The sequence below is a fragment of the Cryptomeria japonica genome, chromosome 3 (assembly GCF_030272615.1).
Source record: "Cryptomeria japonica chromosome 3, Sugi_1.0, whole genome shotgun sequence".
NCBI lineage: Eukaryota > Viridiplantae > Streptophyta > Pinopsida > Cupressales > Cupressaceae > Cryptomeria > Cryptomeria japonica.
In genome coordinates this window covers 384,162,141-384,189,241 of record NC_081407.1, presented here as the reverse complement: position 1 = coordinate 384,189,241, position 27,101 = coordinate 384,162,141, and the positions used below count along the sequence as shown (strand labels likewise).

Below are 27,101 nucleotides of genomic sequence, written 5' to 3'. Positions count from 1 at the left end.
GTAAAATTCATCAAAGAGCAACATGATTCTCAAATTTTCTCTAGCATGTAGTTGCCCCAAGTACTTGCAAGACTATTTGAGTTTGACGAGGGAAGTATGCAGTAGCTCCCCTCCGTCTTTGTTTTGTGCATTTTGAGTTTTTCATGCAACATAATTTTAGATGTAGCGTGTAAGTAAACTTCATTGATGGGCAACATTATTCTCAAGTTTTTTCTAGCAGGTAGTTGCCCCAAGTACTCGCAAGACATATTTGAGTTTAATGTGGGAAGTATGCACCAGCTTTTGTGCATTTTATGTTTTTCATGCAGCACAATTTTAGATGTGCCACGTCTAGGATAACTCGATAATACAAATTTGGCATTTCTTCTTATGTATAATTTATATTTTGTATTTTATATATATCTGTTAATTTTTGGACTTCTAAACTCTTCCATATTGCATGCATATAGCTAATGGAGCTCTGTAATTGAGGATTCAAAAACTGCATTAAAAATATTTAAGTGTATTACATGCAGTATTCTAATGTGCAAGATACGAGGCATGCATTGAGGAAACATTTACATCTTCAAATTGGGTTTACCTATTCACTGTCCCGGTCAAATTGTAGCTCAAGCATATTTACCAACAAAAATTTCATGCAGAAGCCATTAGAAAGATCCATTGATGCAGTACAATTCCAAAGAAACATAGTTTCTCCCCAAATTTGATTATTCTTCTTGCAATTCTGGTTTTCCCGGTTTTACAACTTGTGACATAAAGTTTCCTAATAGTCTCTGATCAATAACCATGTTTGGCACCTGTACAAGAGATGAAATGGTTTTATGTTAGGAAATGGCCTTTATGTTGTTAAATGGAAGAAAAGAAGTGAAAAAGTGCAGAATGAAAATGATAATATGTTAAAGGTTATGAAAATTTAGTACCTTCTCTCCAAAAAACATTTTTGAGTTATTTGCAATGGCCTCAATAAACTTCAGTTCCAAATATTCTGGGGTAAGTTTTAGTTTGTTTGCTTCAGCTTCCTTCATGACCCTGAAAGGAAAACCATCCCAAAGCTCGAGATTAATAAAGTGACGTGATAATGATCCAATGAATATAAGTGTGCAATTCTTAATATCAGAAGGTAAGAGTTGAGCAACATGCCTGTAATAGTTAGAATCTGTATGACTTTTTTCACGAGCCAAGTACATTTCATTCTCAAGCTGTTGTTGCCGCTTTATACTCTCTTTCTCCATCAATCTTTGCTCCATTAGAATCTTGCTGACATGAGAATTTTTCTCAGCTTCTGTTACAGCCATTTTCTTTTCCGTTTCAGCTTCCTTTTCCACTACCTTTTGTCTCTCAATTGCTATTAAAACCTTGAATTCCGACAGATGCAGATATTGTAAGAATTTAGCCATATAGAAATGTTCATACTAACTTATGAAATACAAGAACAATTAGAATACTTCGTAAACTCACGAACAATCAGACATACCATAATCTAGAAATTTGAAGCATGCTAGAATTTCAAAAGTGAAGTAAAATGAAAAAATATGTAGACAAGAATTGCCTAATTGATCCTAAAACACTAATACTGCCTAAAAGAAATGTGTAAGAAACGCTATATATTTTTATCTTGGGTGATTTATACAGAAAACAAAGTGCTGGTTCTAAAATAATAGGCCATGCGACATGACTGGCCTATTTTAGGTGCAATCCTGTGTATTTTTATCTAGATTCTAAACCCTCATTAGGGTATAAATTTTCTCTTAAAAGTTTATCAGAATCTAAAATTTCTAAAGCAAATATGTTCACGGTGAATAAAAATAAAATTATAATGTCCTAAACTTGAAACAAAACTAAAAATTATTTAGACAAGTATTGCATAAAAGAAATGAGTAAGAAAAAATAGTAGACTTTTATCTAGGACGATTTATACACGAAACAAAGGGCTGGTCCTCAAATAATAGGGCATGCCACATAGATCATGACCTATTTTAGATGCAATCCTGTGTATTTTTATCTAACCCCTCGTAAGGGTATAAATTTTCTTTAAAAAGTTCATCAGAGTTAATTTCTACAGCAAATTGTTCCACAGTAGAAAAATAAAAAAGTTATAATGTTCTAACCTTGAAACTAAACTAAAAAATTATAGTCTATTTGTGTTCTAAATTTTTCTACCTTCAAGTGTGTGGATATATATAGAGAGAGGGGTGGGTAGAGGGAAGTACATTTTGACTACTCTAGAAAAACTTGGAAAACAACATGGCAAATGCATTGGGTCGCAGTTAATTGCAAGTATTTTGAGTAATATAACATAGATTAAACCCTAGCAAGGGAAACTGGTTCCCAAATGAAGGTTCTTCATAATCATCGACCAACTCTTACATCTGCTGCCACAAATTTTACTATTTATGGGGATAGTCCAAGAGTCTTTTAACTTTTTATCAAACGAATCAAACAGAAAAGGAAAATCATACCCTATTAAGACCTCATTCTTTAGACCATCTTAAAAATCTAAGATTCTAAATCATGGAGATGCTTCCAATCACAAATGATTCACCCCAAACGAAGTGACACAAACTGAATTTTATCCAGATTATTAATTCAAACTAGCATTCTAAAATCAAACTTAGAAATCTATGCCCATTTAGGGTTTAGGGTTCAGGGTTTCCATGGTTTCATTTTCCTAGATCAACCAAATCTAGGAATGTTGGTTCCTAGAATATAAGGTTATTGTTTAAATATAGACAGTCAAACCTCCTTAGAACACCTAGCCAACATCTTAACTTTTTAGAATCCTCAATCTTTAGTCTAAATCATGAAGATAGTCCCAATCAGAAATAATTCCCTCTAAGCATAGTGATACAAATTGAATTTGTTCCAAATTAGTCATCCAACCTAACATTAAAAATCAGACTTGTGAATCTATACCCATGGTTCCATTTTCCCTGATCCACCAAATCTAGGAATGTCAGTTTTAAGCATATGCAGTTATTGTTTAAATCTAGACTACTGATTCTTCCTTATCTCTTCTCATCTAATAGGACCTATGGAAATTAGAATTTAATTTATATTCATCACCAACAGCTATAAAATTTACCATAATCTCTTCTAGTTGTACTGTGATTAGCATTTACTAGTTTATCTGAATTACCGCGGTCGGCCCCCTAGACCCCTGGTACTGGTCCGATCGGTCCGGTCCTGGTACGGACCAGGTCGAACCCAAGAGGACCCAGGTTCGTGATTCACAGGCCTGGTTCGGACCAGGTCGATCCCAAGAGGACCCAAGTCGAACCCAAGAGGACCCAGGTCGAACCCAGGGGTCTGACAGCCCAAAAATGGGCTTTTTTTTTGCAAAAATTTTTTTTTTTTTTAATTTCACCACATAAAAAATTAAAATATAACCCTAAAAGTGAGTTTTAAAACATTAACTTGGCTCATTTCACACAAGCAACATGACTACAAGCAAGGGGAAACGAAGATGTGGGATATAGAACCAGAACATACTGATTTGGATGCTTTCACTTCTCAGCTTGTTGCATTTGATGACTCAGATAGCGAGCAAACTTAAAGTGCAAGTGGCGTTGGCATTGGCATTGATTCATCTAATGTCAATGTCAATGATGAGGAGGAGGAGAATGAGGATGAATTAGAGAATCCATTTGATGATCAAACTTTAAATTGTTAAAAGTTGAAACAATGATACTAGAATATTTTACCATTTTGATATTAAACTTGATGTATATAATGCTGTTATGGTATGATCATGATGCTATGATTACAAGTTTATGTTGGTTTTGTTGTTTATATGATGCTATGTGGCATGCTAATCTTAATTCATGCTTATAGGCTGCTAATCATAATTTACATGTTTTTGGACAAACGAACCCAAACCCCTTTTCAAAATTTTGCCGTACTGGTTCTTCGAACCCGAACCGGCAAGCTAGTATTTAATGTTGCAGCGCCATGTGAATGGTAGAGAGAAGAGGATCTGTTGTTAATGTTGAGCAGTAGTATTCCACGAATTATGACTTTTTTTTCAAATCGCTGCTCATATTAACCATATTCTAAACTAAAATGCTTGAAATTTTTCTCCATGACTTTTTGCAGGGCTCTTTCATCTCGTTCTTAATCCGAGTCCATTCTAGATATCAGTTTATCGCTTAAAAGGCTTCTGATATCACAACCTTGATATCGCTCAAATGAGCCAAGTTGACCTCTATGGACTTTGGAAAGAGAAATTGTCTGAAAATTTTGAAATGTAATTTCTGGAAAGAAAATATCTGATAAATAATGAAGTTTTCAACATAAAAAACGAGTGTTCCAAGGCAACATGTTCCCCTAGAAAAATTACATTTCCAGAACAAGGATGCCCAAGACTTAGGTCTGGGAAATATCCCACCTTTACACCTCTTCAGCCCCCAACCATTACCACTAGGCAAGAGACATACCCAGAACATTTCCCCTATTGGGAATGTTGAGGGGACTTTAAGAATTAAGAAAAAACCCAAACATCTCTCATGCACTTCCAAGATTGCTTGTCATCCCTGTACCAAACACCTCCAAAAAGTTTCTGTTTTTAAAAAAAAACATTTTTCTTGATGTTCATGCTCCCAACTCTAATCCTACAAATTTATGGGCCCCACCAATGCCCTAAGCACTCCACAAAAAACCATAAAAACACCTCACACTCACTCCAAATCATAGATTGAGGAGTCGGTTAGTCCTAGCAAGAACTCATGGGACTCGTGAGTCCTAGGGCTCGCCGAGTCAACTTGCGAGCCAAAACCTGGAGAGTCCAAGCTATGAATCGCCAAGTCGTGTTGAGTAACTCACGTGAATCCTAGACTCAAACTCGTGAGCCCCGACTCAAGCCTCTTGGCTTTCCCAAAAAACACCCAACAACATTTTAGAACTTGTTTTTTGGTTTTATTTCATTTCTTTTGCTCTTTGTTGCCCAAAACAGGTCTACACATTGAAATAGGGTTGAAAGAAGTGAAGAAGAGGAGGATACAAGATCGGAATAGAGACAAATAAGTGATTTTTATTCTCTTTTTTTTTTTGTTTTCTTCGATTGAAAATCAGAAAAATCTTGAAAAATTGGGGGAAATGCTGGCCAAAAATTTCCCATTTCCCTTCATAACCTATTTCCTAGTATTTTTAGCTTGTTTTTTAATTCTGTTTTTTTCAAATGATTGATTATCATTTTTTTGCTGATTATTTACAAAACCGTATTGACTTTTTTATTTTTTCATGTTGAAACAACAATGTCAACTTCAAAGTCAAGGCCATCTAAAAAAGACTTTGCATGGAAGTATGGGATACCGGGAAATAAAAAGGGTGAGGTCACTTGTACTTAATGCAGTAAATGGATGAAAGTAGGAATTAATAGATACCACATTGCCAAAATACCTCACCCTTCTTGCTGATTGAGTTGAGAAAAGAAGAAAGGCCAAAGACAAAGGAAGCAATAGCAGCAATGATGAGTCAGAATGTATCCAATTCTATGGTGTTGCACACCTAATCTTCAAAAAAATGTCGATCATATTTTGTCCCAGCCATGTAGTGCTTTTGGGTGTGAATGCAATTGGAGTTTATTTGAGAACATTCACACAAAGAAGAGAAATAGGTTGACCCAGCAGCACCTCAATGATCTTGTCTTCGTCCAATACAACCTTTGCCTTCAAACTAGAAAGGTGGAGGGCATTTCACGAGTCCATCAACTTGTTTAATATTGATCCATATGGTGAATGCATTGTCAATGAACAAAATGATGATGATGTCCTCCTTACTAAAGAAAACCTTGCATAATTGGAGAGATATGCAGCAGAAGCAGAAGCAACAGAATTGGATGCAATGGAGGAGCATGAAGCCAGTTTTGAAGAAACAACTCATCATCATTTAGATATCGTAGCACCTTCTAGTTCGAGGCCTAAAAAATTGAGTTACATTAGGAGAGGAAAGAGGAGGTTGTAGATTGTATTTGGTTGTTTTTCTCATTTTGACATATCATATATGTAAACATTTATAAACTTATGATGCTGTTATACATTTGAAAGTTTGAAACTATGAACATGAATGATGAGATTTCAAATATTAGATGTTTGAAGATCATATGACATGTGTAATATTTGAATTATGACAAATTGATAATTAAATTAGGCTCTTTATGTTCTCTAAATGCATTAATTTCGTTTTGTTTTTTTTTGTAAAACTACGGTTTTCTTCTTTGACAAGTCCTAGCCATGTTTTTTGCGGAGTCCCGAGTTTGAGTCCTATTTTGGGCTTCCTAGTCCACACCAAGTCAAAGTCCTATAACATTGCTCCAAATCACTATTAAAGCTTGAAAGCATTGAGCAATGCTACAAGTTGCACAGCTAGAGAGAGAGAATTGGCGAGAGGGAAAGCATAGCAAGGAGAGCAGCAAGTGCCAAGTGTTCAAGTTTCAACACATCAATCAAGTCGGTTACCATCAATCCTTTTAAGTTTTAAGTAAGCCATGGCCCTTCATTGTTTGGGATTTGGATTTTTTATTTTAATTTTTCATTCCTAAATCGCTACATCTGAAACCAATGATTATGTAACAGTTTTTTTTGTTTTTTCTTTCAATTTAAATATACAATAAATTATGCATAGAATCATATATGGTTATAAAATGTTGTTTATAGGTTTGTTGGAAAACCAGCAGTTAGGCAACCCTCAAAACAATATTTAGGGTTTCTAGTATTAACTTCACATTTACAACAGCAATGTTTTAATTATTTTAATTTGTTTATTAAATTAATATTATTTAATTTAAAAAAAATTATTTGAAAATTTGCATAAATTATTAAATAGCTGATTAAGATTTAAATATTTAATACTAACCAAACTAGGATTTTTTGTCTTCTGCGAATCCTCTGTTTCTGCCCTTCATGCAACCTACAGTAATAAAAAAAGGAAAATCTTTGTCTTGAGCCCATGCATAATTTAATGACATGACATGCGTATGTTTCATAATGGTTTAATTTCATTTGTTGCAGCATCAGTATGAATTATAATTCTCACAGCATGAGTGATAAACAGAGTCAGCAAGAGCCTATGGGGGTAGAATTTAAGACTCCGAATACAACTGAGGGGCTCAATGAGACAACTACTTCTATCAGTAGTGTATATTTTAGTTGCCCTTCCAAGTTTGGAGAAGAATTTGCCCAGAGCCAATTTGATAAGAAATTCCCTTTAAGACAATTTGCAACCAAATTACAATAAAAAACTAGGGGAATGACCACTCCACTATGGAAATTTCATTTCCGTCAACTTGAATTTCAAGGCAGCAGTAGAAGAGTTAATGCACACGTCCTTCATGTCTGAGGCAAAGATGTAAAGATGTGTAAGGAATTGTCACTCAAACGAAGAACTGAAATAAATAGACTGTGAGGTTGTGGTAGAGAGCAAACACTTGTAGCTACTGCTCTGCCATAAAGGTCTTACTCCCACTAGTACTAGAACTTTTTAAGAGCCACAGCTTTGAACTTTTCCATCTAATTCAAGGGCAGCAAAGCGTAGGGGAAATGTAGAATGATTAGTAGAGATGTGGCAGAGTTATTCAATGTGCAAAATAAGGATGAAGCAGACGACGCAATTGGCAAAAAAATTTTTTGCCACTGTCATTCCATTCTATGTGGCTCACTCTTCTTCTTATAAGGAAGTTGTGGCAAAGATGATAAGAGCAAAACCATCATATTGGTACCAAGGGCTACAAAATTGAGGACAACAATCTTGGATAAGAATACTCCGAGGTTAATATTCTAATGGAGAAAATGAAGGCTACATAAGTCACTAGTGGATGCAGCAAAGTCATGGATAGGTGGATGGACATCACACACTGCCCAATCATAAACATCATGGCCACACATACAAAGGGCCCTCACTTTCTTATGATTCTTGCTTGTTCAGAGCACCGCAAGGATGCTGATTTTAGTTCAAATTCTTGCAAATGCTATTGAGGAGGTTGGGCCAAAAAATGTGGTGCAAGAAATAATTGATGCAACATACATGTGCAAGGTTGCAAGGAAATTGATTGAGACAGCCTACAAGCATATTTTGTCGACTGCTCGTTGTGTGAATGCCATGAATAATGCACTCAACAACATGAGTAAAATTTACTTTGGTCAAAGAGGTAGTCAATGATGCTATAGATGTGTAGATGTTTATTTGCAACTACCACACTTCATATGCACTCTTTAGGATCTTCTCCAAGGAGGAGTTTTTGACACTTGAAAAGACTAGAAATGCATCGTATTTCATTCTCTTGGAGAGGATGCTTGAGTTGCAAGAGGCATTGCAACTAATGGCCATGGCATTAGTGTGTACTCAATGGCCTGATTCTAAGTCAAAGCAAGGGAGGGCAATAAAAGAGTTGGTGAAAAGAGATACTTTTAGAGTTGATGTTAGATAAATTGTCCCATCATTACTCAAATCTTCTAAGTCACTAGATACGAGTGCATTGACAATATTGCTTGGCCAAATGAAGGCCATTGTACAAGAGAATTTCCCCACGTTATAATTCTACAATAAACATATTCAGCCACTCTATAATAGATGGGAGAAGTTCAACACTCTCTTGCATATGGTTGCTATGCATTGAACCCGAAGTAGTATAGGCAAAAGTCTGAAGAAAGTTACCCCTATAAAAGATATTGAGATGAAAGTGGGGAATTTGCCATTCTTAAAGGATATGATGAGGAGACCGAGCTAAATATGGAGACTGGCACATGAGGATCCAATTTTGTGGTGGACTATACATGGACCCAATTCCTTGACAACCAGAATAGCCATTTGTCTATTGTCTTAAGCTTCTAATCCTTTTGTCACTAAGAGGAATTGGTCTACTTATAGATTCTTCCATTCTATTCAGAACAGACTTACCTCTAAGAGGGAGAAGAATCTTGTAGATGTACATAACACCTTGCACCTCATTGACCATAACACGCTTACATATAAGGATTGTCCAATAGCCTGATGAGATGTAGAGCCAAGGATCCAGCCAAGGTGATATTGATGTGGCACAAACAAAGTTGGTTGGTATTGGTTTGGAGGAGCTTGACCTTGAGAAGTTCAACAATATAAGTGATGAGGAGTTTGATGTGGACTTTGGGGATGATCAGAGGGATTGGCCCATTGGATAATTGTATTTAAATTTCCAATATAATATAAATATACTAATATTCAGTACTTTCATTGCTCAACGCCTTGTATGTTTAGTATTGCAAAGATTCATTTGGTATTCCCACACGTTTTTATTAACTATTTTTCCCAAGTACAGTAAATATTTGCACCACCATCCCCAAATCTAGGCCCTTGGTCCCCCCGTCCCTAATAAACACCCCCTTTTCTAAGATTACATGGAAAATTGTAAAAAATATTATAAAATGCATCTAAAACCACTAAAATGAACCATACTGAAATACTAAGATTATGGAAATAACAAATGTTTGAAATACAATATATAAATCCCTTGAAACAAAACAAAAATCTGATTGATGAATGAAATTTCCACTATTGCTCTCAAATCACTGAATAAAGCACATTGATATCTATAACTTATAGAAATAATAATTAACTCAAAAAGCATATTATACTGAATTGATAGATGAGCTTTGCATTGTAAAAGGCAGCAAAATCCTACTCCAGTAAAACTATGTAGAACAACTAATTGTCTCAAAGAAGCCATTCACAATTGTGAATAAGTATTCTTCAATGTCTGAACGAAAGGGTCAACTGGAGCACAAAATTTTGCCTTACGAAATAACTATTATAAAAAGTTCTAATACGAAATACCTCTCTTAAATATAGACATGCAACTATAGATAGGCTTCCTACAAAACAAACTTTGCATCACTCCCCTACAAGAATCTTTGGCCTTCGTCTTTTTTTTTTCATTTTCTTAATGCAATATTTGACCTTTGCATGGCTTTATTTACATTTTTCACCTAAAACACTCTAGCCTCAGCATGCACTTATTTTATAAAACTTTGCATGCCCTTATCTTTTGTTCTTTCTTCCTAAGATAATCACATGCTTAAGTTCCATTCAGTTTTCCTAGAAGACTTATGTTTTTCTCTTATATGGTCTTCCTAGAAAAAACATATAGAATTTCTCTTCTATGTATGTTCCAAATACAAATAATATTAACAGCAAGTGAACAATTAGGCTCATCTCATTACACAAATATAATTTAGACCTCTGGACCAATCTTTTGTAACTCATCAATGCATATATATTAAATGAAATCAAATGAGCTATAAATCTGACTATTGCATTACTGCATTTGAAATTCATACTTTTGTGCGTTCTTCCTCCATTTGTTCATAATTTCGAGCAATGCTTGTTGGAATTGTCGGCTTTGTCACCCTTACACCAATTATCTCGATGCCAGGGGCATAGCGTGTACAATCAGCCTGAATTGCTTCTTTCATTTTCTCATCAATCTGTTCAAATCAAAATCCACGTATTGTTTCAAATATTCTACTCCAAAATTGATGCCTATCTGAAAAAGCATTATATCCCTGCTCTAGTCAACTCAAACCAACAATAAGGGTCTCAATGCGGCCTTGTAAATAGAACTTGCCTGGTCAAACATGTCAGTATACACGTCCTGCAGAGTGTGGGCACTGCAAAATTGATTGATTTCATGATGTATTTTGTCATATATCCAAGTCTTGTCATATTTCACACCATAATTGAGTAGTGTCTCATAAACATATTCCTTTCGAAGACGGTTCACTACCTGCACAAATTTGAACGACGTCTTTTAAAATGAGAATAAAAAATTTAAACTACTTAATGAATAGAGTATGCATTGATCAAGACAGGCACAATTTATCCAACCCGTACTGAGTGCACATCACACAGTGGACCTCTTTCATATAGGCTTAGTGCATAGGCCACTACCTAATCTGAGGCCATAACAAATAGGATACGTTTCTATAATAGAAATTTATGCCTTTAAATTCCACGGTACTATCATAATTAAATGTTCTCAGGTTCATGATAAAAGGCACGAGTACATTACATTACAATTGAAATGTATCCACAAACCTCAATCTTTTCAAAGTAAATCATTACTCCACCCTTTGTACCACATGGTATGTTAGTTACCTGTCCTCCAAAACAATAAAGAGAGATTAAGGTTAAAAAAATTACTCGCAATATATCAATATATATATTGAAATGAAATTTGATTTAGAGATTCCAACATTAAACTTGACTCGAGAGAATGCATTAAGAATTTTCAACAAATTATGTATCCCTGAACTTGTATTTCAATTTCATGCCCACCAAGAATTTGAATAATAGAGTCAATATTTTATTCAATGGCTTAAATAAAGTCTTGCACAAATCACAACCAAACTACTACGAACCCTTTTTTAATTTTTCTGGTGATAAAGTTAAAAGATGTTAAAAGTTAGGCACCATAAGCGAAAAGAAATGGGACATGAAACAAACACGTGCTATTGATAAACAAAACTACATTTGCAAAATGTTTTAATCATGAAGGTAGGAAATATGGTTGGAAAGATAGCTTTTAAATAACTTTTAGTAATTTACATATAATAAACAAAATTAATTTATTACACACTTCACTGTATGTCCAAAATACACAAAATAAATTTATTACACACTTCATTGCATGTCTAAAATAGACATAGATACTCCTAACACCCCTCTTATAATGCTCTTTTAGTCACACATCAACATTACTCTTTTTTTCCTTAAAATTTTCTCAATAGGTTCTGTTGTAAAGACATGTTGCTTGATCTTATCAAGCAATAACCTAATTTAATCTCGTTGTTCTGAATATGTTTTCTGTATAATGAGAATTATTTCTATGTGCTTAGATAATGCATGGAAGAATGGATTCTATACCAATTCAATGGGTTCGCTGATCCTCATAATTCACTATTGTCAGTACAGCTCATTTGAAATTCATGTCTTCTAGCATTCTTGTAAGCTTTGTATTCCTCTTCATTTTACTAACATTCATATTAAATGATGTACAAAAACTTATGCCCTTATAAAGGGGCTACAATGTCAATAAAAGGTGCAAAAAACAACATATCAATTACCACTACTGCCAAAGTTATATGTCTCACAGATTATCACATATCCTCTCATATATGTATCATCTACTAAGAACCATTCTATCATAATTCATAAGTATCATGTCTTGCTGGATGTAGCCAGCTCAAAAAAAAAAGCCAAAAAATAAGCCATGTTTTCTTAAAGACTTAAAAATACATAAATATCAAGTAGACATATCAACAAACTAGAGTCTTCTTCCAGTTATGTCGCATTTCATGGGCAACCCAGGAACTTTACATGGAGATGAACCAATTTCACCTACAGTAATAATATTTGCAGCATCAGGCTCACCACTAATGAAATCTGCTAATTCAAAAGAATTCCTACATTTTGTCTATGCCAATTTTGGAATATCCCTGTCAGATTTGAAATCCTACTTTGGTCCATGATAATTTTCAGTGTTAGAGTAGTTCTTTCCGGCCTTAAAGTTGGTTTGTTGGGGCTGTACAAACACAATCATCCAGCTACTAGTAGCCTTAAACCTACTTTTCCTCCTTGGTAGTGCTCTTCACAAGTAGCTCTGTCCTTTACACTCTTTGAAAACCACTCTCTCATTAATCAAAGAAAGTCTGCGTCCAAGGAACCATAAACAGTGCCAGGCTAGACCCTACACCAAAAGTACAATCTGAAGCATCAAAAGGGGAAGCGGTTACCCTAGAAATGAAGTCTTTTTCCTTATCGGGTGCAGCAATGTGAGAATGCTTTGAGGTTTCAGCCAGCCCTTCTATTTGAGTTTCCTTACTATCAAAGCCAATAGTACTACATAAGAGTAATAGATTCCCCTTGAAATTCACTGGATTGTTTTATATTCAGCCTTGCTTGCCGATATAGCTATGACCTAACTTGTTACCTCTGTTGACCAAATGTCCTCATGGTAAAAATTATGTTCAAGACCTCATCTATCAATATATTAGACATGTTTATCGATCCGATTTTCCTTTGTAGGTGTGGGTTGACAGTCTTTATCAACTTCGGTGGATTGTGAACCATCAGAACTGGTCATGTTTTTCTATTGTCCCCCATCATCCCCATGCTCCATACACCTTGTTAAGCTTTCCTCACTACCAAAGCTCCCTTCAGTAATCTTTCACATTGCTTCTTACCAGCTACTTTTTTGTTCTCTTGTTATCAAACTTAGTCATGGAGATATCCCCTTCAGCAGCCAACACATTTTATAGAGCTTCCTCTCCTGTTCTCATCTACCTTGCCCTCTACCCAGACATCATCAAATGGGAGAGGTCAGATCTTTAGTCTTCCTCCTACGACTCCTAAACTCTTGTAGGTTGACTTGTTTGGAAAATGACCTATCCTGAGAATGTCTCTTTAATCTTGTTGTCACTTCATTTCCAGTCAAGTGCAAGATAAGAGTGACTTCCGTAGTGCGGTCAGTAGGGTGACAGGTCGCCCTTAAATTGGGAAAAAAATGTTTACATCCGACTTTGGACATTTGTTGGGACAATGTGTTAAAGGATTATTCAAATTCCTATTGTACCATATCTTGCACAGTACACTTGTGGAGAAACAAGCCAAAAGATACCAAAAAATTAGAATGCTTTATGTCATAAGTAAATCCAGTCCAAGTAACATTCCAATTTATTTTTATTTTGGCAAACATTAACCACCACAAAAACCATATTTCCATGCAAGTTGAGAAAAGTCAACACACGTACTTTGACTGTTTCAGGACTGATACAGAAAGACAATCATCCACCTTCATTCTAGATCTTTTTTCAAGTTATCAGATAGCTGCCATCTAAAGCAAAATTTCTTTGTTTCAAGGAAAGAATACAACAAAAGGTTATCTATTCAGTTCCAAGTTTTTGAGATATCTGCCACTTCCCAGCTTTCATTCAATTTTGAGATCTACACCAATATCCTACTTGGCAGGTCATAGAGTCACTTTATATCAATCTTATGTAGAGGAGTGCTAAATTGCTAATACAACATTTAAATCCTCCTTCCAGTTGAGAAAACCAAAACATGCATTCTGCCCAACCCCAAGGGATTTCTAAATATAGATATAAGTTCTCTTCTCCTGACAAGGAAGCTTGTGTCTCTGTTGACCTAAAATAACTTCATAAGTTCTCTTTAGATGCGTTTGGTCATGTTGGGGCTATCTGTTGCAAAGTTTTCAAGCTAAATACAAAATGGATCTTAGGCGCATAAGAGAAAAGAAAAAATTAGAGGTTTGTCTGTCTTTGACAAATTTCAACACCACCCACCAAAGAGAGGGAAAAAGAGAAAATGCTTAATTTTGTTATTACCTTTCTTTCATTCACGCAGCATAAAAAATGCTAGGGTTTTTCTGTCTCTTACTTTGAAGAGGTCTCCTTTCTTAGTGTGAGATCAGCTCCTTGCTGTCCCTGTGTGTAGCGCATTGCAGAAATATGAAGAATGGATATGAAATGTTGCAGGAGGAGAATTAGATCTCATGAGTCAGCAACAACTCACATCCACGTGCCCAAATGTTCAGAATGAAAGTTCTACATGAGATACATACTGCACTTCATCAGGTTTGTGTAGGGCTACTTTTGAAAGTCTATAAGGTTCTGCAGTTTGATGAGGTCTACATGCTTGAAGATTTTTCTGTTTGATTCATAAAATTTTGAGGGATAATCTATGAATCCCCTTGATTCTGAACCTCCATATTTCAATAGAATTTACATTGTTTGCCTTAGCAAAAAGCAGTGAATCAAACAGTAGATAATACCAAGGAGTTTGTGCTAAATGACAAGGGTTTTCATGTTTTATGGCGTGAAAAGTGTTATTTCCATGTTTTTTTACATTCTAAAATAGTGAAAGCATACAACTATGGAAGGCCTTTATCAAGGATGCAAGATACATGATAGATATAACATATATACTACAGAACAAAAGGGCAGCAGCGAGTTCCATTTTTTACATGAACAGAGGGCAGGGGTTTTTAAGAGAAGACCTTACATAGCAGGCCTATCTATTTATCTCATCATCAAAGGATTCAGTGTTGGTTTTGAGGTTAAAGTTAAGAAGGTTTTGGTTGTTAACTTCATTGCTTAAATCATGTTGAACAGTGTGTTTCGGCTGTCAATAGCCTTGCCTAAAGTCTTGGTCTTAAGAGCCTATGGCTTGTCATAAGCATGGAACAGTTGTAAATGCGAAGAAATGAATAGTCACCATGATGGACAGATGACAATATGGTTGAGAGCCATGCCAAAGAGCAGAGAAGTAAAAAGCGCAAGCCTTTTTGTCAAGAAGCCTAGAAGCTAGCTAAAAGACAGGATAGAATGATGTGACAGCCATGTGTATGACAGTCATAAAGATTCTCACAGTAGAGGAGCATGCATTATGGTCAAGGTGCTTGTTTTGTGACATTGCAAAATAAAAACTAAACCAAAAGAATACAGAATATAGCAGTCACCAAAAATGTCAAGTGAACAGCAACAGAAGGTGAAAGAAGATTTATCTGTGTTTGCAGGATAATCATTAACACTTTGTCATCTCCCTTAAGGTCTTCAAACCACAGTGAAAGAGAGCAGTTATAAGTGAGGTATACAATAGATCAAGAATGCAGCAAATAAGGGCAGTCAAATGGCAATCATCACATGTGAACATGATATGATAATAATGAGGACATGTTGCATGGCAGAGTTTTATAGGTGACAGTCAATGCTATAAAGAATAGTAACAACTATCATTGAGTAAGAGATATCACTCTGTAGGACACTCTTAACGGAGAAGCACAGAAGTATACAAGGAAAATATGACAGAAGTAAGATAGTATGACAGTGCTCCTTGTTAGAAGATGAAAGCATGACAGTGAGAGCAAGAGGTCATGCTGGTATACACAATATGGTGATAAATATTAAACAAAAGGCTTAATATTATAGTGAAGGGTCATTGAGAAAGAAATATAGCAAGAGAAAGACAAGGTTGCTGACAGTCATAACAAATAGCAAAGAGAGACCTTCAGCATACACAGATTGTCATAGTACAGTACTTTTTAGGGCAGAAGTTATGAAGGCAATGGTGCATTAAAAGGGCACTATGAGAGATAGATAGGACAGTCCTTCAAGGATATGTAGGAGAGGACAGTCTAAGACTATGATAGTCATGTGGATATGACTAAAGAACATTAAGACTTCAAGGAAAAAAGGATACTTACAACTATCAAAAAATAGAGATGATAGTCCACATGAGGTAAACAATTGATAGAGATGTGAAGGAAGAGCCATGATGGATATGAAGAAAGCAACTACATTGAATTTTGTTTTGGTCTGACATTCATGATAGCTGGGGCTATTTTTGTGCAGCATAACTCAGGGTTCATTAAATGGCTCAAGCATTGCTAGTTTCAGCATTACTATGCTGATGTTCAATTTTACGTCACTAATGATGACTAGTGATTGTACCTGCAAAAGCTGTGTGGGATTCACTTTCTACAGCTCATAGATGGTATATTCATTGCTGTTGTTTCACATATAATATGGAAAATGATAATCCTGCTAATAAGAGAAATAAGGGATTATGATCCGGAGAGCTGTAACATGGAAAAGGAAAATGGTGAATGTTGAGGCTCACTATGTAAAATCTGCACAGAATGGATTTGGTTAGATTGTCCACCGTATTGATTATGATGGAGTCTTACAAAAGGGGGTTGAAGAAATTTTGCAGTTTGAGGATAGTTTAGACTCATCTAATGAGCAGAAAAAACTGAAGGATTTTGGATTAAAAAACAACAATGTAGAGAATGTCTTTCAGTGAATCTGCATTTGACGTCTTAAAATTCAAAGATGACACAAATTTATCAAGATTGCCAGAAGAAGATAATGAAATATGCTTTGGCACTAACAGAAATGAACTGCTTGAAGGAGCAGTTGGCAAAAGCTGAATTTAAGATAAAAGGATTAGAAAATAAGTTCGATACATAATCAATGCTTATGGAGCAAGAAATAAAAAATTAGGGCTCCAAAAGAAGATTAGTCAGAGAATGATAAGGCTATATCAACTAGACTAGAAGCAGATTTGAAATGCCTTAAGGAGAATGCTTTCAATTTAGAGGGGCAATTGAAGCCTTCAAAAGATGAGAATGAAGAATACAAGAAACTTGTAGAACAGAGTGAAGAAGATTGCATCAAGTCATTTGAAAGGGCTTTGGTGTTAAATAACTTCTAATAACTGAGTCAAGGAAAAAAGAAATGGAAAAGTTTATAATATTACTCCAGAAAGAGATTTCTGAGCTTAATCAAAAGCTTAGGTCTAATGAGAGGAGACAGGAGCCTTTAAATAGAACAGAAAGAGAACTGCTAAAGAAAATCAACAAATTCAATCAATCTGAGACCTGAAAGAAAGTCAGAAGATTATCTGGTGATAAATAAGAAGATAAAGGCTTAATTGTTGGCATTGGGGTAGAAGGAACAAGAATTGCAAGAAGTCTTAACTGTTGCAAAAGACAGAATATCTAGCTGTGATGACAGTGCAAGAGATGTTAAGTTTATGACAATTTTGAAAGCACTATCATGGGCAGACAGTAGGGTTTGCAAAAGACAGAATACAAAGAGGGTTATGATGCATGCAATAGTTTTCACAGAGACAAAGAGAGTGAAACTGAAGAAGAGCAGATCTAAGTTCACCTTGGAATGCACAAGACAGTAAGAGAAGGAGACAAATCCAGTCACAATGAAAGAGTCGAGAGTTCTATCAAGCTGAGAAGACAATGTGCTATCAAGGAACAATGATAATTAAGAGTTGATGACAGAGTCATAATATCTTTTCTCTCATGCCAGTCACAATGAAAGAGTCCAGAGTTCTATCAAGCTGAGAAGACAACATGCTATCAAGGAACAATGATAGTTGGGAGTTGATAACAGGGTTGAAGGTTATCTTTTCTCTCATGATGCTAGCCAAAGGATTCTATGTAATGAAAGTAATAGGAAAACCTGTCATCATAATGACAGTCATATGGAGAGGGCGAACCTTGAAGGCAAGAATGTGAAGATAAGGAAGGTCTTGATGACAACATATGGCAATCACTATCCTTAGGTTTCTCCCATGCCATCCTAAGAAGAAAAGCATCCTCAAACTTGTTTTTCACATGGCCTACATGCATGGAGAGTGGAGTGTGGCAGTTTAGAATAAGTAATGAGCAGTTATAGATGGTTGCAAGCATATAGAGACCAGTTAGATGAGAGGATCTAGGAGACTGTTTGATCAAGTCACTTACTTTTCCAAGCATCTAGGAGATTCTTCAGCTGGATGAAGTCCAAGCAATCAAGGAGTCTTCAACAAACAGAATTATGGAGTCTCCAAAGCAGTCAAAGTAGGAATATTAGTTTTCCAACACCTGAATGCAGGTCAAATGGTCAGCACAAGCAGCAATAGCCATCAATTGTCTTTAATACATGTCCCAGTTTCTCTACTACATGAGAGAAGAGTAAATAGTATGCTTAGGAGCAAAATAAGTTAGTTCTTTCCTTTCTAGACAATGTTTGTAATCTGAAGCCAGTTCCTCCATGGATGGATGATGGCATTGTAACTCACTGAAATTCAGATTTTCAGACTTGTACACAGTTGTAAAGAGCATGTCTCCTCAATAAAGTTCAGAGAATTTACCTTCTCAAAACCTGTATCATTGTGTAAAATGCATGATAGATAAATGGTTTCTATGAAATTCTATATATTTTATTTAATATATGTCTCTTTCAGCACCTTTAGGCAGGATAAGGCATACTCTCTTTGCAGGTTACGTGTTGTGTGATTGGTACAAACAGCAACTAGTTGTGAAAGTTCCATTTTCTTTCTTGAAATGTTAGTATTTTCACCTCCCTATGAAACACTTATGCATGGGTATATAGAAAATTTGATTTGTGTTATGTTACAGCTGAGTCATTGAGTACATGTATGTTAGAAACAACAGTATAAATCCTGAAACTCATTCAGTGCATCACCCCAATTGAAATAGGTTCATTTCATGTCATTTGTTTTCCCTTTTCCCAAAAATTCAAGTTCAGCTTAGGTGATTGCAGCAAGGGAACCAACCCCCTCTGGAGATTCACTCCGATCTATGGGCAACCCACGGACCCTGGAGTGTTTTCATGTTTCACTAGATTGGTAGGTTAGGAGCTTAGCAAGGGTGCAATTTATGTGATAACAGTCTCATTTTAAATTGGTCCTCATCAAAAGATTTGCCTAACCAAAAATTATCCTCAAAAATGTTAATTATTTTTTGGCCCAAACTGCCACAGAACACCCTCTCATGCGATAGAAAGACTTGTGTTTATAATGAAGGTTCCACCATATTGATTTAAAGGCCTATTCCGGACTCAAATATGATATTTCCTTCAGTACTTTCTATGGTGTTTGTCCATACCTGTTTGAGTATCCATTTCGAAGGTTGCAATGTTAGATACTTCAATACTAACCCACTTTGTCACTTGCCTAAAACAAATCTTCTAACTGACTACACATCTCATCTTTACACCTCTGCCAACTGACTGTAAACATCACCTGACAATTTTATTCATTTCCTCAAAATGTCCATAAGAGATCTGAGAACATGAACAATAAACAGTACTGTATGATAAAATAATTTTTGACAAACCTGGAACCTGACAGTTCCTGAAATTGGATGACCAAACCACTTGGTAAGCTCACTCTTTACCTTTTGCTCCAGTCAGTTCCACAATTCCTTGAAAATGAAATAAGAAAGTGGGATACTACAATATCTTCCAATCCCATTAGGTCCATGACTCTGCCACCCTCAAGTTCTCAACCACTAAGGAGGATCATTACACCAACCTAATATATGAGATATCAGAAGGGAGTCTTTTGATCATTATGTACTGCAATATATATCCATTTTTTTAGATTGTCTATATTTTCTTTCTTAAGTGCACAAAACAAAGAGGTATTATAAGAAAATTGAACTTCAAGTAGATAGTCATCATTTGGGAGATCAATATGTTGTTCTTGAGGCCTGAATTCACTAGTACTGAGAAGGTATGGATTGCTTCAGCTGCTAGCATAAAAAGGGCTTGTACCACAGAACTACCTCACCTACTCAACCTTTGTAGCACAAATAAATTGAATACCCGTGAATAATTTCCAAATGTGAGCATATGCACATTTGAAAAGACACATCACCATTCTAACAAATTTGTCTCCTAAACCTTCTGGTTTCAGCACTAACTGAATCCCCATTCAACTCTATCATATGGCTTGTCAGAATTAATCGATTGCACACAAACATTTTGTCCTGTGTTTCTTGCCCATTCTGTCCCTTCCTAAGTTGTAACAAGGTTGTCAGGCGTGTATCTTCTTTCCACAAATTCAGTTTTTTGTCTCAAATACTACTAGCAATGATTTTTACTAAATACTTATATGACACGATCAAGTGATTGGCCTTCAATTCTTAGAGTTACTTGTTTCCTGTTTTACAGATAGGTTTAATAACTTTTTGTTTATCTCAGGCCCCAAAGTACCAATCTCTAATGCACATGCATATATTTGCAACATCTCATAAATGATCCATTTTTTAATCAGGCTTATATAACTCAACAAGGAATTTGCCCACCCCTGATGATCTTTCATCAGATTCATGACTAATCAATTTAATTGCATATAAGGTCTCATTTCTAATAATGGCCTTCACCAACACTAGAGCTTTTCCATATCAGTCTTTATAGTTACAATCCTTTCACAAATGCTCCTATTTTTTGAATTTGTTCATCAGTCCTATTAAAGATAGAATCTCTTTTTAGATCCCACTGTTTCAATCACTTTCGCTATAATTTTTTACCTCAAACATTCTAAAATTAACTTAGATCCCTAGTCATTTCCCTTTTACAATTTATTTTTTATCAAATTTGATACCTTGAGCCTTCTTGTTCAAAAAAAAGTAACCTCCTCCCTGATTCTGATGGCACCATATTAGGGGATTCAACATTTTTAGGTTTTGAAACAATTTTCCTTTAACTATATTAAAGTCCTCTTGAACTCTATCCAGTACTTTGTTTCTTTTCATTATCTTTATTTTTACCATAAATTATCATGAACACTTAGTAGCACTAAAAGCGCCTTCCTGGATCTGAACTGGACGACTCATATCTGTTGTTGTTTTAAGGACTGCTAAAGTAGTCTTGAAAACTTTGAAGCGCTTTTGGTTTTTGAGATATCAGACATTTCTTATAGAGTCCTTTAAACTTAAACTTCATCTTAGAGTACAATTTGAACTCCATTTGAATCAAATGGTTACCTAAAGGAGTAAAATGGATCACTCCTTTTTTCCTTCAATTTCCTACATAACTATAAAATGATTTCATGAAAATATAAATATATCCAACGTTGAGTGGATTGTATCTCTTAACTTACTCATAAGAGCCACATGAGAGCCAAACACTTTAACTATTATTTTTCTCTCCACACAAAGGATCTTCAATACTTGATATTCTCTTAAATTTACACCAAAACTATAGTCCATTCCTTTCCTATGAAATATGTTGCCTCCAAATTTGTCTTATTTTCCCTCTGAGGTCTGCCCTTATAATCTATGGGATTTATTTCGAGGTGCACTGCAAATCAATCTCACAACTGAGACTTTTCTTGATGATTCTTTGGATTCTTAGAACATAAAATGAGAAAACACCAAACATACCACAATCTTCTTTGAGAAAAAACCCAAATGCCCTGTGACAAGGAGATCTGCAAGGGCCTACAGTCTCATCCTTCCTTTTCTGAAGACATAAAACCACAGCACTACCTTTTCCATGGGAATTCTCTGTAGCAACATGCTCAGCAGCATTCCAAATGTACTAATAATACATCATAGCTTACACTTGTAATTTCAACAATCTTCAATATCAAAAAATAAAGCTTGTCCTTGGACCCAAACAATCCCACCATGGCTATTCACTATGTATTTTTAGAGCTATTTTTAGGTTTTGACAACCTTTCAATATATCTAGTCATCTTTGTAACTTTTGAGGACGTCCTTTGTCTTCAATCAAAGGGACTTCTGCTTTTCCCTTTTCCTGCTTCAGGCCATCCATCCTCCCGATGTGACTCTTCAATACATATTTTAGATGACTCTTCAAATTGTGTTTTAGATGAAGCAAGAACAAGGCTTCAGGTGTTTCCTTTTTCACCCGTCTCAGAAACCATCTTAATCTTTCTTCTCACAATTTCCCTCTATAGATCATTTGAGGCCTAAGTGAACCCTCCTTTTGAATGACTTTCTTCTTCACTAGTATAGTCTTCACCTCATTGGAACTCTCTGTCTTGTTGATGGCCCTTTTTCTCTGATAAGACACTACCCTGATTCATAATATCCTAAGTTACGGGTTCGGGTTCGGGTTCAGGCACCAGTTCGGGTTCGAAGAACCCGGTATGCCAGTACGACAAAATTTTGAAAAGGGGTTTGGGTTCGTTTGGGTTCGTTAGTACAAAAACATGTAAATTATATATACATGCAGCCTATAAGCATGAATTAAGATTAGCATGTCACATAGCATCATATAAACAACAAAACCAACATAAACTTGTAATCATAGCATCATGATCATACCATAACAGCATCATATACATCAAGTTTAATATCAAAATGATTAAATATTCAAGTATCATTGTTTCAACTTTCAACAATTTAAAGTTTGATCATCAAATGGATTCTCTAATGGGGGTTTGGGGCAACGCCCCCAACGGGTTCAAGGGGCAGCACCCCCAGCGGGTTCAAGGGGCAGAGCCCCTTGCGGGGTCAAGGGGCAGCGCCCCTCGCAGGGTCCTGGGGGGGTCGAGGGGCAGCACCCCCGCCGCCAACACCAAATTACAACCTTCAAACCCACACGGAACTCCATGGCGTGCATCAATTTTCTGCTTTTTTAAGACGTCAGGAACAAGGCCAAAGAAGTCAAAATTCTGATCAAGGTGCATTCTCCCGTACGGGAATTGTGTTTTCTGACTTGTTCTTTCGTACAGACTTGTGCTTCTCTCTTGGTTGTACAATGCATAGGTGTGTGGCTTGAGACATAGGGTCATTTTAATTTTTTATGTGGTGGAATTCAGAAAAAAAAAAAATCCATTTTTGGGCTGTCAGACCCCTGGGTTCGACTTGGGTCCTCTTGGGTTCGACCCTGGGTCCTCTTGGGTTCGCCCTGGTTTGAACCAGGCATGTGAACCACGAACCCTGTCCAAACCACAGGCGAAGCAGACCTGAACCCTGAACCAGAACCGTACCGGACCAGTACCAGGGGTCTAGGGGGCCGAACCCAGTAACTCAGATAATATCATTCAATTTCTGAACAAGTGGATCATATGTATCTTCAACAATATTTGTCAAACCATTACCAGACTTATGAAGACTGAAAATAGCATCTGTCAGCTTCTCTGGAGGAACAAAGATGGAACTTTTTTGGAGTGGGGAACTCTCCTCTCAAGGAGCCTCTATGATCTGCTGATTAGGAAACTACTGTCTCATTTTTACCTATTTTACAGTTAAATTTGTTCCTCTTCTCATCATATTTAACCAGATAAGGAGAAACATTTCATATGACCAGATTGTTTGCAGCAAAAGCATTCAAAGAACCCTACTAAACCAAAATGATCATATACAAAGGATGTCCCCTTACGAATAATCTTCACAACTTTAGGAAAATGATCTTTAATCTGTAGCATAACTGCCTATGCAGTCATACAAGGCAAAGTGATGCAGTCATGGACATGGGGTTGAATTTAAGACTATCCAACCATGCAAGCTATCAACAACAATATACTCAAATCGCACAACAGCAGAACTCAAATATTCTTAATCACCATTTAACTGAACAAGCAACTTCATTTACTCAGACCGAATATACATCAATAGATTATGTCAAAAGGGCTTACAATCAAAATAAGATCTAGGTCTTGAATTACAGTGAAATACAAGCATAAACAATGTGTGCTTTCTCCAAGAACTATCTTCTGTGCTAATATACATACTACGATATATTATGCTCTTTAATCTTCTAACCCTTGGTTTGCTATCGTTCTCAGTGAGTGAATGCTGTTTTCCAACGTGGAACTGATGTTATTTTATGGCAAGAAAGGATGAAATGTCTTGGCACTACCAAAAAAAGTACTTCATTGTCCTCTGTACGTGTTAGAATTCATAGGTTCAATGTAAGGTGAATTCTCCTTTGATCCTCAAGTAAATGAGTAGATGATTCCCCTTGTGAATAGTGTGGCAAGATGTAAGCATAGAACTCAATGATGTCCTAATCATGAGGCTACCTAGGACCAATAATCTTATGAATGACATTATCAATTGGCACAAGATTCAAGTCTGTGGTACAGAGATGGATTAAACATTCCTTAAGTTAGGATTACAAGACACGCCACATTAATCCAGATGAAAACCCTTGGCAATGACATGGCTTGATAGAATACAAGCACATGTAGCTCTAATGTGAATTCAAAACCACCATAATACAAATGCATTAATGCACAATGAAATATTGTTTGGAACTCTAATCTACTTAATGATAATGCAATAAAAAATCAACACTGTTGTGAGAACAAAATGGTTGTGACACTCCTAGACACTAAGATACCTACAAAACAAAACAAACACGAAAGAAAATATTTTTGGTTGATGCAAGATTGCTCTTACACCCTAAATGATACTATATTATAGAATAGAAATAGCAGATGGAATATGCCATTAAAACATCTCGTAAGAACTATAGCAATTCAAGCCAATAAAAAACTCAAAAACTGTAAGGGAACATTGCTGATTTCTAACCATCTTCGGTGACCAAAGACATTCACTTTATCGATTTCAATATCAAACATCCATGATATTGCTTTAAACCAGGACTGGCCACAATACCGAAGGCCTTTCTTCTAAATGACTAAAACCATTCTCGCCATATTAGAAAATCATGAAGGCGTCATAATATCCCTGGTTTAGCATCCTACATAGAGTTTCAATGATGCCACTGTTCACCCAAATAGTTTTCAAATAGGCTTGAAGACTTTCTTAAATGAGTTTTGACCTAAACATACAAAAAAATTGAATTTTTCTGCAGCAAGATTTCTTCTTTTTCAATTAGTTTTTGATATTTTACCATATTATGTTTAGGAAAAATACTAAGCAGGCCCTACTTGGTTCTTCCTGCTGCTCCTATGGTTCTTTCTCTATATTCCTTTCCTCCACCTAGCTCTTTTCATGTCCTTCTAACATCTATTAGGGTATGAACAGAAATCTTCTTATTCTACATCTCTGCAACTTTCTCACTTCTGAGCTCAACCTCGGTCATCGGTTTATCATGGTCAAATACCCCTTCTTCACAGCTAGGACTTGGCAGTTGCAGAGCAGGAGGCAGTTGAAACATTCTCACAAAATGGGTTAAAGCTTCTACGCACATTTTGTTCCTCCCACTGGCACTTATGAATCCCCTGCATTAATTATAGGGGGCTTTCTATTCTAGTTATCTTATTCAACTACATCTCATCACTCACATGACCTCTTTTAAAACTTATATTAAAGTTTTAAATATCCAATCTCCACAATCTAGCTAGCTCATACCAACACTTTTTTCCAATTTGCCACCATGTCAATTGGGAAATCCTGAATGTTTTCCAATGTGAAATATTCAAGGAACTCTAATGGAATCCAACTTTTTGTCTTACCCAAATGAACAAAATAGGCTAGTAGTTAAACGTTAAATTCAATTACAGAAATCATACTAATATCCCCAAACAAACAAAACAGGCTAGTAGTTAAATATTATATTCAATTACATTACAAAAGTACAATGCTGAAAAGAACTCTAGCTGCTAAAAATAACTAAACGCTAAAACAAAGTAAACAAACTAGACAGGATAAACATAAAACAAATAAATTTCAAACAGTATGTTGCAAGTATGAGGAAAAATAGCCATGTGAGCAAAGAACTCCTCAAGACTGCAAATCACCTCTATCTCATGTGTGTAGCAAGGATCAGACCAGAAGAACCAATAAGACCGTCATGAACCACCATGGGAAGGACAGTGCGGGATCTGGTGATGTCTAATGGTAAGGGCAGGAAGCTGCACATCCTGGGAGAAAGTAGAATACTCATCCTGGAACATCTTTTTATCAAAGACCAATGAACCTCTAGAGGTCAAGAAAAACTGGTCACATGCACATGTTATTGTAGCTCAGGCAGCAGGAAAGGGGATCTAGGAGGCCCTCTTCACCAAAACAAAGAAAATAGACAACACCTAGAATGTAAATGAAGACTAGATCTCTAGTAAACCACAAAGAACATTGTCTTGCTAAGCTGCCACTTGTGTGTGTGGATCACTAGTATCCAGAGGGTGCTAACAGCCTCAACATCTATGACGGGCCAACAGGAGGTAATCAGCTTAACAGATCTAGGGGTCTAAACTGAATTCCTAAAGTGACAAGCCTCTTGAAGAAAAAAGGCCAACTAACTCTAATCAGCGTAGCAGAAAAATGTAGATAGAGAAATATTTGAGTCACTATGCAGCTAATGATACCTACACCTACCCCAAGTCTCATAGAAGACTAGACACCTAAAAATAAAGTGCTTCTCATTCCCTGCTTCCTAGAGAGAATAAAACCGGAAGGTCCTGCTACTACATGGTGTACAGTGATCCATCTCAACAAGTACCCGTGGAAGCACCCCTTAGCTAGCCAAAAGGGATCCTCAAGCACTGTGACCAATGGTGCTGGAGATAGGCAAAATGGATGTGTCATCTACAATTTGTAATAATGACCAAAGAAGGCAAGGAGGGGCATTCAAGGACTATGTGCATGGAAAAAGGCCATCAATACAGCCTCTGGGAGATTGAAGAAGCAAACTGATCAACTAAAACAAACTACTTCAATATCCATAAGACCCAAAAAATGAAAAAATCAACCCTCCCAAAAGAGCAGTTGCTAAAGATCAATATCTCTCTTAAGTTAACGTAGATAATCCAAGGATTTAAGTCTATCAATGTACAAAAGTATGCTTAAAGATATTCCCAAGGTGAAGAAG

At 36.1% G+C, this 27,101-nt stretch overlaps 1 protein-coding gene across 1 annotated transcript in view; it reads right to left on the bottom strand.

The window, feature by feature from the left end:
- Positions 1–466: 466 nt before the first annotated feature.
- Positions 467–27,101, bottom strand: part of LOC131044704 (uncharacterized) — a 50,888-nt gene continuing 24,253 nt past the window's right edge. The window contains exons 4-9 of the mRNA XM_057978090.2: positions 11,062–11,121; positions 10,592–10,750; positions 10,305–10,451; positions 1,141–1,355; positions 921–1,029; positions 467–797 (exon numbers count right to left, since the gene is read on the bottom strand). Coding sequence (XP_057834073.1) covers positions 708–797; positions 921–1,029; positions 1,141–1,355; positions 10,305–10,451; positions 10,592–10,750; positions 11,062–11,121 — 780 coding nt within the window. The 3' untranslated portion in view covers positions 467–707. The remainder of the gene's footprint in view (positions 798–920; positions 1,030–1,140; positions 1,356–10,304; positions 10,452–10,591; positions 10,751–11,061; positions 11,122–27,101) is intronic.